Source organism: Aotus nancymaae, unplaced genomic scaffold (assembly GCF_030222135.1).
Source record: "Aotus nancymaae isolate 86718 unplaced genomic scaffold, 86718_ANA_hifiasm-v0.15.2.pri h1tg000016l, whole genome shotgun sequence".
NCBI lineage: Eukaryota > Metazoa > Chordata > Mammalia > Primates > Aotidae > Aotus > Aotus nancymaae.
This window is the reverse complement of record NW_026988428.1, coordinates 40661371-40674158: the sequence shown is the minus strand read 5'-3', so window position 1 is coordinate 40674158 and position 12788 is coordinate 40661371. Positions and strand designations below refer to the sequence as shown.

General features: G+C 40.6%; 2 protein-coding genes across 6 annotated transcripts in view; both read left to right on the top strand.

Annotated features, from left to right (window-relative positions):
* Positions 1 to 12788, top strand: part of NEMP1 (nuclear envelope integral membrane protein 1) — a 30411-nt gene that overhangs the window by 11298 nt on the left and 6325 nt on the right. For 3 of the 5 annotated variants that reach the window (XM_012469697.2, XM_064377254.1, XM_012469698.2), the window contains 5 exons: positions 2671 to 2764; positions 3222 to 3336; positions 4230 to 4455; positions 6434 to 6607; positions 7324 to 12323. In XM_012469697.2, the coding sequence (XP_012325120.1) occupies positions 2671 to 2764; positions 3222 to 3336; positions 4230 to 4455; positions 6434 to 6607; positions 7324 to 7504 (790 nt within the window). In that variant the 3' untranslated portion in view covers positions 7505 to 12323. Of the gene's footprint in view, positions 1 to 2670; positions 2765 to 3221; positions 3337 to 4229; positions 4456 to 6433; positions 6608 to 7323; positions 12324 to 12788 lie in introns of those variants that run through there. The other 2 variants (XM_012469696.2, XM_012469695.2) reach the window with 1 other exon arrangement.
* Positions 7457 to 12788, top strand: part of MYO1A (myosin IA) — a 30835-nt gene continuing 25503 nt past the window's right edge. The window contains exon 1 of the mRNA XM_012469694.3: positions 7457 to 7504. The gene's annotated coding sequence lies outside the window, so the exon portion shown is untranslated. The remainder of the gene's footprint in view (positions 7505 to 12788) is intronic.

Below are 12788 nucleotides of genomic sequence, written 5' to 3'. Positions count from 1 at the left end.
AAGGTTAGTGGCAACCCTGTGTCAAGCAAGTCTATCACACCATTTTTTCCAGTAGCATGTGCTCACTTTGTGTCTCTGTGTCACATTTTAGTAATTCTTACAATATTTCAAATTTTTCATATGATTATTATATCTGTTATGGTGATCCATGATTAGTGATCTTTGATGCTACTATTGCTATTATTTTGGGGTACCGTATGCCCATGTAAGACAGATTAGTCCGTTTTCATGCTGCTGGTAAAGACATACCTGAGACTGGGTAATTTATAAAGAAAAAGAAGTTTAGGCCAGGCACGGTGGCTCACGCCTGTAATCCTAGCACTTTGGGAGGCTGAGGTGGGTGGATCACCTGAGGTCAGGAGTTTAAGACCAGCCTGGCCATTATGGTGAAACCGTATCTTTTTTTTTTTAAAGAAGTTTAATGGACTCACATTTCCACATGGCTGGGGAGGCCTCACAATCATGGTGGAATGCAAAAGTCACGTCTTACATGGCAGCATCCAAGAGAGAATGAGAGCCAAGTGAAAGGAGAAACCGCTTATAAAACCATCAGGTCTTGAGAGACTTATTCACTACCATGAGAACAGTAGGGGGGAAACTGCCCCCATGGTTCAGTTATCTCCCACCAGGTTCCTCCCACAACACGTGGGAATTGTGGGAGCTACAATTCAAGATGCGATTTGGTTGGGGACACAGCCAAACCATATCAGAAAGTGAACTTAATTGATAAATGTCATGAGTGTTCTAACAGCTCCACCAACTGGTGATTCCCCTGTCTCTCTCCCTCTTCTTGGGCCTCCCTATTCCCTGAGAAACAACAATATTGAAACTAGGCCAATTAATAACCCTACAGTAGACTGTAAGTGTTCAAGTGAAAGGAAGAGTCATACATCTCTCACTTTAAATAAAAAAACTAGAAATGATTATGCTTAGTGAGGATGGCAAAAGGCAAGATAGGTTGAAAGCTAGGCCTCTTGTCCCAAGTAGTCAGCCAAGTTGTGAATACAAAGGGAAAGTTCTTAAAGGAAATTAAAAACAGGGAACACACAAATGATAAGAAAGTGAAACAGCCTTATTGCTGATATGGAGACAGTTTTAGTTGGCTTTTGAGAAGGTTAAACCAGATAGAATTTTTTTTTAAAGCTAAAGCCTGATCCAGAGCAAGGCCCTAACTCTCCTCAATTCTGTGAAGGCTAAGAGAAGTGAGGAAGCTGCAGAAGAAAAGTTTGCAGCTAGTGAAGGTTCTTGGTTCTTGAGGTTTAAAGAAAGAAGCTGTCTTCATTACATAAAAGTGCAAGGTGGGCTGGGTGTGGTGGCTAACACCTGTAGTCCCAGCACTTTGGACGCCTGAGGCGGGCAGATCACTTGAGCCCAGGAAGTTCGAGACCAGCCTGAGCAACATGGTGAAATCCTTCCTCTACAAAAAATATCAAAAAGTTAGCCAGGCATGGTACCAGCTCTTTGGGAGGCTGAGGTGGGAGAATCACCTGGGCCCATTGATCGAGGCTGCAGTGATCCATGATCACGCCATTGCACCCCAGCTTGGCAAGAGAGTGAGAAAAAAAACCCACAAAGTGAAGCAAGAGCTGATATAGAAGCTGTAGCAAGTTATTCAGAAGATATAGCTAAGATCATTGATGAGGTGGCTATAACTAAAGAGATTGTCAGTGTAGACAAAATAGCCTTATACTGGAAGAAGATGCCATTGAGGACTTCCATGGCTAGAGAGAAATCAGTGCCTAGCTTCATAGGAGGGGTCATCCTCTTGTTAAGGGCTAATGCTGTTGGAGGATTAACTCCAATTTTGAAAGAAGTTCTCTGGTAAAATGCTGTCAGACAGTATTGCATGCTTTAGAGACATCTTCATGAAAGGAGTCAATACAGCAAACTTCATTGTATTTTAAGAAATTGCCACAGCCACCGCAGCCTTCAGAAACTACCACCTTGATAAGAACAGCCATCAACATGGAAGTAAGATCCTCCACCAGCAAAAAGACGATGACTCACTGAAGGTTTAGATGATCTTTAGCAGTCTTTAAGCAAAGTATTTTTAATTAAGGAATATACTTTTTTTTTTTTTTTTTTTTTTTTTTTGAGATGGAGTCTCACTCTGTTGCCAGGCTGGAGTGCAGTGGTGCGATCTCGGCTCACTGCAACCTCTGCCTCCCAGGTTCAAGCAATTGTCCAGCCTCAGCCTCCCAAGTAGCTGGGATTACAGGCATGCGCCACTATACCTGGCTAATTTTTTTTTTGTATTTTTAGTAGAGATGGGGTTTCACCGTGTTAGCCAGGCTGGTCTTGATTTGACCTCGTGATCTGCCTGCCTTCGCCTCTGAAACTGCTGGGATTACAGGCATGAGCCACTAGGCCCACCCATAGAAATATACATTTTTAAGACATAATGCTGTTGTATGCTTTATAGACTATAGTATAGTGTAAACATAATTTTTATATGCACTGGGAAACCGAAAAATTTGTGTGACTCACTTATTGTTATATTTGGTTTATTGCAGTGGTCTGGAACCAAATTTGAGATATCTCTGATGTATGCTTGTACCACTCTAATCTTGTACCTTTTACAATCTTTTGGCTGTGTTAGTTGTCCTAGTTTCAACAGTGCTATGTATGAAATATATGCATATGGTCATGAAATACATTTTCTTTCTGCAGAAGTCAAATATTTTACTACTCCACCGGGATGAGTGTGGGAATTGTGGCCTCTCTACTAATCATCATTTTTATACTATCTAAGTTTATGCCTAAGGTAAGTATCAGAATCCTCATGTGCAGCTAGGATGAATTTGGATAGCTGAAGGACTGTTTTCCTGGGTAATCTTAGAACATTGAAAATGTGTATTGATGGCTGATGAGTCAATGTCCTACTCTCCTTGATTCAGAAAGGTACTTTCCACGATGAATCTTGGAGCCTGATTACAAATTCCCTCTTTTTATATAAAATCCTGTGCTCAGAGGGGTATTAAAGTCTCATTCCTGTTTTTTAATTATATAGCCAGGCTTTAAGTTATTTAGCATCTCATCTTCCCAGTGTTCCTTGCAGACTGTATCATTTTAAGTATAAAGGACATATTTTTAAGAGAAGTAGTTTTTGTGCATTTTGAGTGGGTTGAATTTTTTTTTTGAAATCATAGTTCCATTTTGCTTCTTTTATGTATGGAAAGCCTGTTGTAACTTTTTGCTTTCACTTCTACTCTCTGTCTTAGAAAAGTCCCATTTACGTCATCCTGGTGGGAGGCTGGTCTTTTTCTCTGTACCTCATTCAACTAGTTTTTAAAAATTTACAAGAGATCTGGAGGTGTTACTGGCAGTATCTTTTAAGTAAGTGTTGTTGGTTTTGCTTTCCTTTTTGTACGTTTATAGGCTGTTTCAGTTAATTTGATCATGAAAAGATGTTGACTGCTTATGGGATTTAATAGTTCATGTCATGTTTTTCAAAAATTATTTATTTATTTATGTTTAAAGATAGGGTTTCACTGTGTTGGCCAGGGTGGTCTCGATCTCCTGACCTGGTGATCCACCCACCTCAGCCTCTCAAAGTGCTGGGATTACAGGCATGAGCCACCACGCCAATCCCATGTCATTTTTTAAAACTTTTTAAAAATCACAGTTTTTCACATATTTCTAACCTCTCCCTCTACAATGGTCACCTCTTAAATTAGTATGGTGCTGTTAAGGAGAAGACATTCATTTGTTGGTATTTATAAGTATACCTTTCTTTACACAATAAACATCTCTCTGAAAAGCTGTAAATTGACTTTATTAATGTAATCATATTTTAAATATACTTGGGGACCTTAAGTAAAGGACTTTGCAGTTAACTTTTTTCTCTCCTTCATTTCCGAATGAACTGCTGTAGATTTTATCTACAAAGTAAAAATCCTTTGGTCATACAGATAGTAACGTTTGATTTATCCTTTAAGAGGTGACTAATCTGGATTTCCATATATTGCTTTTTTTAAATAGACTTATTTCAGGGTTGTTCAACATGCAGCTTTAATGTTCTATTCGAACTAAATAAATATGGGACAACAGAAATGATAGAAACTTAGATAAGTATATTTTAAGAAAAAAGTGTGAATAATTAAGTTAAAATCTTACCTGATTTCCTGGTTCAATGGGTGCTATACAGTAAATTTACTACTGCGTCCCACACAAATTATTTTTACCAAGTATAGATGAAAAAGAATGTCTTCTGATAACTCTTCTTATAGGCTATGTCCTGACAGTTGGATTCATGAGTTTTGCAGTGTGTTACAAGTATGGGCCCTTAGAGAATGAACGAAGTATCAACCTGCTGACCTGGACCTTGCAGCTGTTGGGCCTGTGTTTCATGTATTCTGGCATCCAGATACCACATATTGCCCTTGCCATTATCATCATTGCTCTGTGTACTAAGAACCTGGAATACCCAATTCAGTGGCTGTACATCACCTACAGGTGACTGAAAGGCAATGTAACTATTGACAGTGTGGGATGCATTTGCAGCAAGAGGATACAGAGGTGTTGACCTGGGAGCCTCTTTGTTAATGAAAAGTTGTTGTATTGTACTTCCACTTTTGTTCCTTCCCGAGTCTATTTTTTTTAACTTTCTGTAGGCATTTTTATATTTTTATTCTAGTCATTTTAAATAAAATAAAAACATCTAGTAAAATGTCATGTGTTCCTGTTACCACAAGGTGGTGCAAATTATATCACTTTTTTTTTGAGACCGTGGCTCGCTCTGTCACCCAGGCTGGAGTGCAGTGGTGTGATACCGGCTCACTGCAAACTTTGCCTCCTGGTTTCAAGCAATTCTCCTGCCTCAGCCTCCCGAATAGCTGGGATTACAGGCATGTGCCACCACACCTGGCTAATTTTTGTAATTTTAGTAAGAGACAGGGTTTCACCATGTTGGCCAGGCTGATCTCAAACTCCTGACCTCAGGTGATCTGCCTGCCTCGGTGTCCCAAAATGCTGGGATTACAGGTGTGAGCCACCACGCCTGGCCGCAGATTATATCACTTTTATACCTTATGCTCATTCAGATATCCTGGTTTCAGATTTTTTTTTTTTTTTTGAGACAGAGTCTTGCTCTGTCATCCAGGCTGATGTGATCTTGGCTCACTGCAACCTCCACCTCCCAGGTTCAAACGATTCTTCTGCCTCAGCCTCCTGAGTAGCCAGGACCACAGGCATGCGCCACCGTGCCTGGCTAATTTTTGTATTTTTAATGGAGATGGGGTTTCACCATGTTGGCCAGGCTGGTCTCAAACTTCTGACCTCAGATGATCCACCCACCTGGGACTCCCAAAGTGCTAGGATTACAGGTATGAGCCACCGCGCCAGGCCCGTTTCAGATTATTTCTCATTAACTTTCAGATTGCTCTGGAGGTTCTAGTCTTATTTTAAGATGTAATTCATAGAATGTTTTGTCACTTTGCAAAATAAATACAAAATGTTCTGAGGTTGTCTATTGTAGATAGTGAAGGTGATACCTTCAGTTTGGGAAACCAAGTTATTAGACCACAATCTTTTTTTTTTTTTTTTTTTTGAGATGGAGTTTCGCTCTTGCTGCCCAGGCTGGAGTGCAATGGCGTGATCTCGGCTCACTGCAACCTCCGCCTCCCAGGTTCAAGCGATTCTCCTGCCTCAGCCTTCCAAGTAGCTGGGATTAAAGGCATGAGCCACCACGCCTAGTGCCTAGCTAATTTTGTACTTTTTAGTAGAGATGGGGTTTCTCCATGTTCATCAGTCTGGTCTTGAACTCCTGACCTCAGGTGATCTGCCCGCATTGGCCTCCCAAAGTGCTGGGATTACAGGCATGAGCCACTGTGCCCAGCCAAGACCACAATCCTATACCATAATTTTCTTGTTATTTTCCCATCTATTAAAAAATAAGTATTTTATCATTTTTAGGAAAATAATGTGAGTTTGTTCGCAATAGTGAATAATATTGACTGTTCTGAGTTGTCACTCATAGCTAAAGATGTCTATAGAAAAATGTTAGGAGGCTGGGTGCAGTGGCTCACGCCTGTAATCCCAGCACTTTGGGAGGCCGAGGCGGGTGGATCACGAGGTCGAGAGATCGAGACCATCCTGGTCAACATGGTGAAAGTCTCTATTAAAAATACAGAAAATTAGCTGGGCATGGTGGTGCGTGCCTGTAATCCCAGCTGCTCAGGAGGCTGAGGCAGGAGAATTGCCTGAACCCAGGAGGCGGAGGTTGCGGTGAGCCGAGATCGCGCCATTGCACTCCAGCCTGGGTAACAACAGCGAAACTCCGTCTCAAAAAAAAAAAAAAAAAAAAAAAGTTAGGAGTGATGACTCTTAATGTTCAGACTGTCTACTGTATGCTTGGCCCACTAAAGGGAGCCAGAAGTAAGGATAGATATGGATTACTGATTAATGATTCATAATGTTGTTTTGGTGAGCACAGAAAGATGTATAAGGCAGCAGAAAAGCCTGTCCCCCCTCGTCTCCTGACAGAAGAAGAATATCGAATACAAGGAGAGGTAGAAACCCGAAAGGCTTTAGAGGAGCTCCGAGAATTTTGTAACAGTCCAGACTGCTCTGCTTGGAAGACTGTTTCTCGAATACAATCTCCAAAAAGGTAAACTCTTGGACAGATATACTAAGCATCTATAAGGGTAATTGTGACCTTGAGTTCTACCAGAGATCATACTTCTAGAGAATCATGCACTTGTGGTTTTTGTTTTCCTGTTAATCTACAAGTAGTCAAGAGAAAGGTAGATATATAATCACACATTAAAAAGTAACCTGTTTCCTCAGGGAACTATCTACTCTAGCTTTGATTGTAGCATTAAGATGGAAAGACTCCAGTACCATATTGTTCCCCTTCTGAGAGTTTTGCATTGCTCTCTGAGTTGGTAGGGTTCCCCCCACCTCCTTTTTAGTTGGGAGCAACTGTACCAATGAGTATGTGAAGTTTCAATTTGGAATCCTGATGGCATAAAGTTTATAGGGCTATAAACATGAATAACTGTGTGACACCCCTTAATCTTCTCTTATCAGGATTACAGATGAGTAAAGGAACCTTGGCACTTTCATAATTAGAAAGGATAGGCAAGTGCTTATTAAGCAGGATAGAGTTGCAGGGGTATTGGCCTATGATCCCAGCTTTGCTTTTCTCCTTTTAACTTCACACTTTAGTCTACTTACCTGCCAGAGTAAGGACAGGGATGTTGGCAAGACTCAATGTAATTTGAATTGTGAGCATAACAAGGGCTTCAATTTGTTCTTATTTTGAAAGAAAACCAGAAAGGACAGAAGGCATATTTCTAATGAGTATTATCTTCTGTTTTCCAGATTTGCTGACTTTGTGGAAGGCTCTTCCCACCTCACACCAAATGAAGTTTCTGTCCATGAGCAGGAGTATGGATTAGGGAGCATTATTGCCCAGGATGAAATCTATGAGGAAGCGTCCTCTGAGGAGGAAGACTCATATACTCGGTGTCCTGCTATCACACAGAACAACTTTCTAACCTAGGTGGTGGTCAGTTATCTTATTGTGGAGTGATTTGGTGCCTTGGTCCATGTTGCATGTGTTGTGCAATTGCTTTCAACCCTTTGAAACAGTAAAATAGTGTAGACATTCTCCCACTGATTAAGAGGCCTAAAAAGGCCTCCCTTTGGAAATGGGAGGTCTCTACAGGATCCCTGAGGAAGGAGAGTGGATAAAGTAGTGAATGCTGTGGTAGTTCACTTCCCATTGGTTAAACTAACAGTCCAGGGCCTGGCGCGGTGGCTCAAGCCTGTAATCCCAGCACTTTGGGAGGCCGAGGCGGGTGGATCACGAGGTCAAGAGATCGAGACCATCCTGGTCAACATGGTGAAACCCCGTCTCTACTAAAAATACAAAAAAATTAGCTGGGCATAGTGGCGCGTACCTGTAATCTCAGCTACTCAGGAGGCTGAGGCAGGAGAATTGCCTGAACCCAGGAGGTGGAGGTTACGGTGAGCCGAGATCGCGCCATTGCACTCCAGCCTGGGTAACAAGAGCGAAACTCCATCTCAGGAAAAAAAAAAACAACCTAACAGTCCACTTTTATGTTCCCAAAGAAGTTGGATGGCCACAGCTAGCAGGGAATTTTAGCTCCTTTTTGAAAGTTGATTCAGTCATGGCATTTCTGTCACTGGCTGGCTCTCCAAAGTAAGAACTATTATTAAGTGCAGGAATGCTTTTAGACTATAGTCTGCATCTTCCAGAGAGAAATTCACAGATCTGAGCTTCCTTCACTCCGGCTTTTATTTCAGTGACTTGAGAATAATTATTGACTTAACTGTTTTGAGAGGAAAATAGATTTTCATTTTTTGTTTTTTAAATGAATGTCTTTTAAAAAACGTAACAAACTCATGTTCCAGAACCAGCAAGGACTCCAGAGTGACAAACCCCTTGGGCCCCTACATATTTATTAATATGGATTATCCATTAAAGCCCCAGGAGCTGTTGTTTTAAGCTTTGAATTAGTTCTCATACATATGATATAAAGTCCTATTTGCCTTTAGGAACATGCCTGTAGCTCTTCTGCAGGTGAGGTATGTTGGGCTTTTTATTATATTCAACTTTGAATTTCATCTTAAAAAACATTCATATTCTTACCTTCTCATTCTTTCTTGCCCTGCTTTTGCCCTTTCGGGAAGCGTCAAATGCCTTACCTGTGAACTATGTATGTTCAGAGTAGCATTATTCCTGCTAACTAGGAGAAGTTATCATTTTTAGGGGATTTGGATGCTTTTTATAAGTTCTCCATTTTTCCAGTCATTGGGTCATGTATCTTTGAGTTGCTGTGAAATCAAGAAACTGTCTCCTTTTCCTTTCCCTTCCTTCATGTACATGTTCTATCCATTCCTTTCAGCCTTTCCTCACCACCCACACTACTCCAAATCTGGCTAATTTGTAAGCCCTGAAACTATGTAGTTTCCTGATACAAAATTTGTGTTATGCAGCAGCCACAATTTGCATTGTCAGGTAATAGACTCCAGGTTGTCTTCATGCCTCTGGGTCCTCATTCAGTTGTCAGTTTTCCATGAACTTTACACTTATTTGTAATTATGTTTCTGATGTGAGATTTATGCTGCCTGTTATTGCAATAGCATTAGTTTTAGATTATTTCGCCATTGCAAAGTACCCCTTGTAAGCCAGCAATGTCATCTATGACGAAGCAGATTCTCAATTGTCTGTCTTTGCTTGGTTCTTTTTCTTTGTGGTCTTCATCCTCATACCCTGGAAAAATCTGTAATTACTTTAGCCAGGAAGATAGATGCTCATGGCAAGTGCACAGTATCAGACTTACTGGATCACCATGATCATGAAAAAGGCAGATGATTTTTTAAAAAGCTGTAATGACTCCTTTAGACCAGCCATTTAGTGTGGGTAATTTTGAAAGACCTGGCTCCATTGCTGACTTCCAAAGGGTCAGCTCTGAGACTTCCCTCCAGCTGGGCAGTTGATTATTTCCACCAATATTTTCCACAGCCTTAAACTGTCCTAAAGTGACAACTACCTCAGTTGGCATGAAAGAGACATACAATAGAAAGTGAAAAATGAAGCAGTATTTGGGCAAATGCAGTGGGCTACAGTTGAAGGGTGAAAGGAACTTTACACTGGGAAACCTTTATACCCTAGTGAATTATGTACATGTTAAAATGTTATCATCTACAAAGAACTATTAAAACTTCTGAAATATACCATTTTTTACCTTAGGTATAGAAATTGAGACCTAGCATATTTAAGCGTAAATTTATTTTAAAAAAACATTCAACTTGTGCAAGTGGTCTCAGGATTCTCCGGAGATTTTGGTGCCTCCCCTACTTAGGGAGGTGGTAGCTTGCCTCTAAGGGTGACTTTTCATGATCATGTCTTTATTTCCATGAGAAAGCACTGTGAAATACTGAAAGATTCTCCTCCTTCTCTGTTTAATAAACCCCCATGGGCCGGGCGCGGTGGCTCACGCCTATAATCCCAGGACTTTGGGAGGCTGAGGCGGGTGAATCACGAGGTCAAGGGATCGAGACCATCCTGGTCAACAAGGTGAAACCCTGTCTCTACTATAAATACAAAAATTAGCTGGGCGTGGTGGTGCACGCCTGTAGTCCCAGCTACTTGGGAGGCTGAGGCAGGAGAATTGCTTGAACCCCGGAGGCGGAGGTTGTGGTGAGCCGAGATTGCGCCATTGCACTCCAGCCTGGGTAACGAGTGAAACTCTGTCTCAAAAATAAATAAATAAATAAACCCCCATGAAATATAGTTTTCATCTTTAGGCCAGTTTTTTTCCCACCGTGTTTAGATTTGAGGTGAGTAAAATCAAACTCTGTTTTTTACTCCCTATCTGTTAGTTGGAGACCTGAGCTGTAGGCAGTGGAGATGGCAATTGGTTCTGCAGCCTGAGAGTTGTCTCAGACAGTCAAGGACAGTGCTGCTCTGGTGTGCTGTGTGTCCTTGCCCTGCCTGCCTGCGGCTCCACCCAGATGCTTCAGAGCCTCTGTGTTCCAGGAGATTGCTTGACTTCAACCTTCTTTAGGAGCTGCTCTTATCTCCCTCTTGGCCACTTAGTTTGCTGGCTCAGTCACTACTTGAAGACCCTATTTAATTTTCTCTAGCAGTTATAGCTCTTGTGATTTCAGTACAGTTTCATCTCTCAGACCAATCTCATCAAGAATTGAAGGAATAACTATGAAGTAAGATGGACATCGGAGTCATGTTTGCTGCCATGTCAGCCTCTTGCTTGGCAAATGTCAAGCCATAAATGGGCTCCAGGGCTCCAGATCTCATCAGCATTGGAAATCTATCAACTCTCATCAGTCTGACCAAATTGTGTAGAGCATTAATGTAGAGACTCTCATTAATGGGAATACAAGAGGCAAGTGGCATAAAACATTTCTCTTTCACTTTCCTTTTCCACTGAGATTGCTTCAGGAGACCAAGAGAACACAGTGATTAAAAAACAAGGAAAATTTAGTAACTTCGTTACCGTCTAATAAGTAATTCCTGTTGGCCACTGCATCCCACCAAAACTGGTTTATTTTTCCCCTCAAATTCATGATTTTTACATCTCTTACAAAGGGAATTATGCTGATGATTACTCTTTGGGTCCCACTGTTCCATTTTATGCTATAGATTCCATTCTAGGGCCCAGCGTCTCTTCTCTTCATTGATGGTGTTCCCTTTCACCCTTGGCATGTATAGTAGAATTTTGGTGAATGAAAGAACCCAAATAGACCAGATAGTACCCCCAGGCCCTGATATCCATAAAAGGCTTCGGAATGCATTATGTAATTGTCCTTAGTCTTTTTGTTCTTTTAGAAAAAAAAGATGGGCTCAGATGGATGCTTACGTAAAAATGGTTCTCTGAATTGAGTAACAAAAGGAAGTAGGAGGAAAGGAAATTAAATGTCCTTCTAGTATTCTCTAGACTCAAGTCTGACATGTGAGGTAATAACCTATATTGAAATGCCAAGAATTTTATCTGAAACGAGAACAGTTTTGACACATTTATCATGCCTTCATATTACGTATTAACTGAAACCAATTAATATACATATGAAATATCCATTGCACAAGGCAAATGCACTAGACCTTTTGTTTCTGTTGCTACATAGCAGAAATTGATTTTTTTTTTTTTTAGGGGAACCTATATAATTGTGACCCAGTGGTGTCTTTTGGTGACTTAAACTTATAGATTCAGTTTGCAGTTTAGTTGGATTCTAGATGGTTACTACCTTGAAAAGAATGTTGGTGCCTTATGTGACATGAGCCAGAACCTGCTGGGAATAAACAAAGCAGATTCATGCCAACACCAACTCGTAGCTTTAGCGGGGGACAGGAGTTGTCACAGACTCCCAAAATGTGGGGCTTTGGATTTCCACACCACTCTGCGTGTGTGTCATCTTCCTCTTTCATACTCTTGATAACTTGAAAATGGTGAAATCACCTTCTCTGAATTTGCCTGTAGCATGAGCACATTCTTATGATAACAGATAGTTCATAATGTGAATATTAGAAACTGTTACATCCTGCGATTGCCGTAATTTCCCATGTTTGTGGAATTGATATTGAAATAACAGGGCTAAGGAATTACTGGGCAAGTTTTAGCCTGTGGGTAATAGCTTAGGGTTATTTAAATATTTGTAATTTTATTTAAATGTTCATGAAAGTTTGAAAGGAACAAAATTATCAGGGATGGCTCTTTGCCATGGGTCTTATTTTCACGCTCTTTTCTGTAAGAAAAAAGAACAATGTCTTATGTATTTTTAAAGTTTTTTTGGTATAGTTTCTAATTCCAATTTTAATAAAAGTTTTATAGATATATAGTGGTCTTTCTTAATAAACATATTATTTTCTGGTTTGGATTTCTTGTTTTCAGGTAATCAGCAATTAACTCCTCAGTTTCATCTTTCTAACGAGATGGTTTTGCATACCATTGATTTCCCTTTTTGTCTTAGCTACCCTTCCTGTCCTGAGTCGGTACCGATCTGCTTTCATCCTTGGACTGGATGACTTCCCAGGATGCAAAATCTCTAAGGGATATTCTTGTAGGAGTAGCAGGTTGTACTACCATGCTGTCTCATAGAAAAGCAAAATATAAGTTATTCCTGGCCCAAGAAACTACTCTGATTATACTTTAGTTCTTTGTTTTTTTAATGGCATAAAGTATCTGTTTGTCCATTGGGATGGGGGGAAGATGTATGGCTCCAGCTATGGGATCCCTACCAAGAGCTCTATATAGGGTAGAAGAATAGGGTTGTACTGAGCATTATGAACCATTGAATAA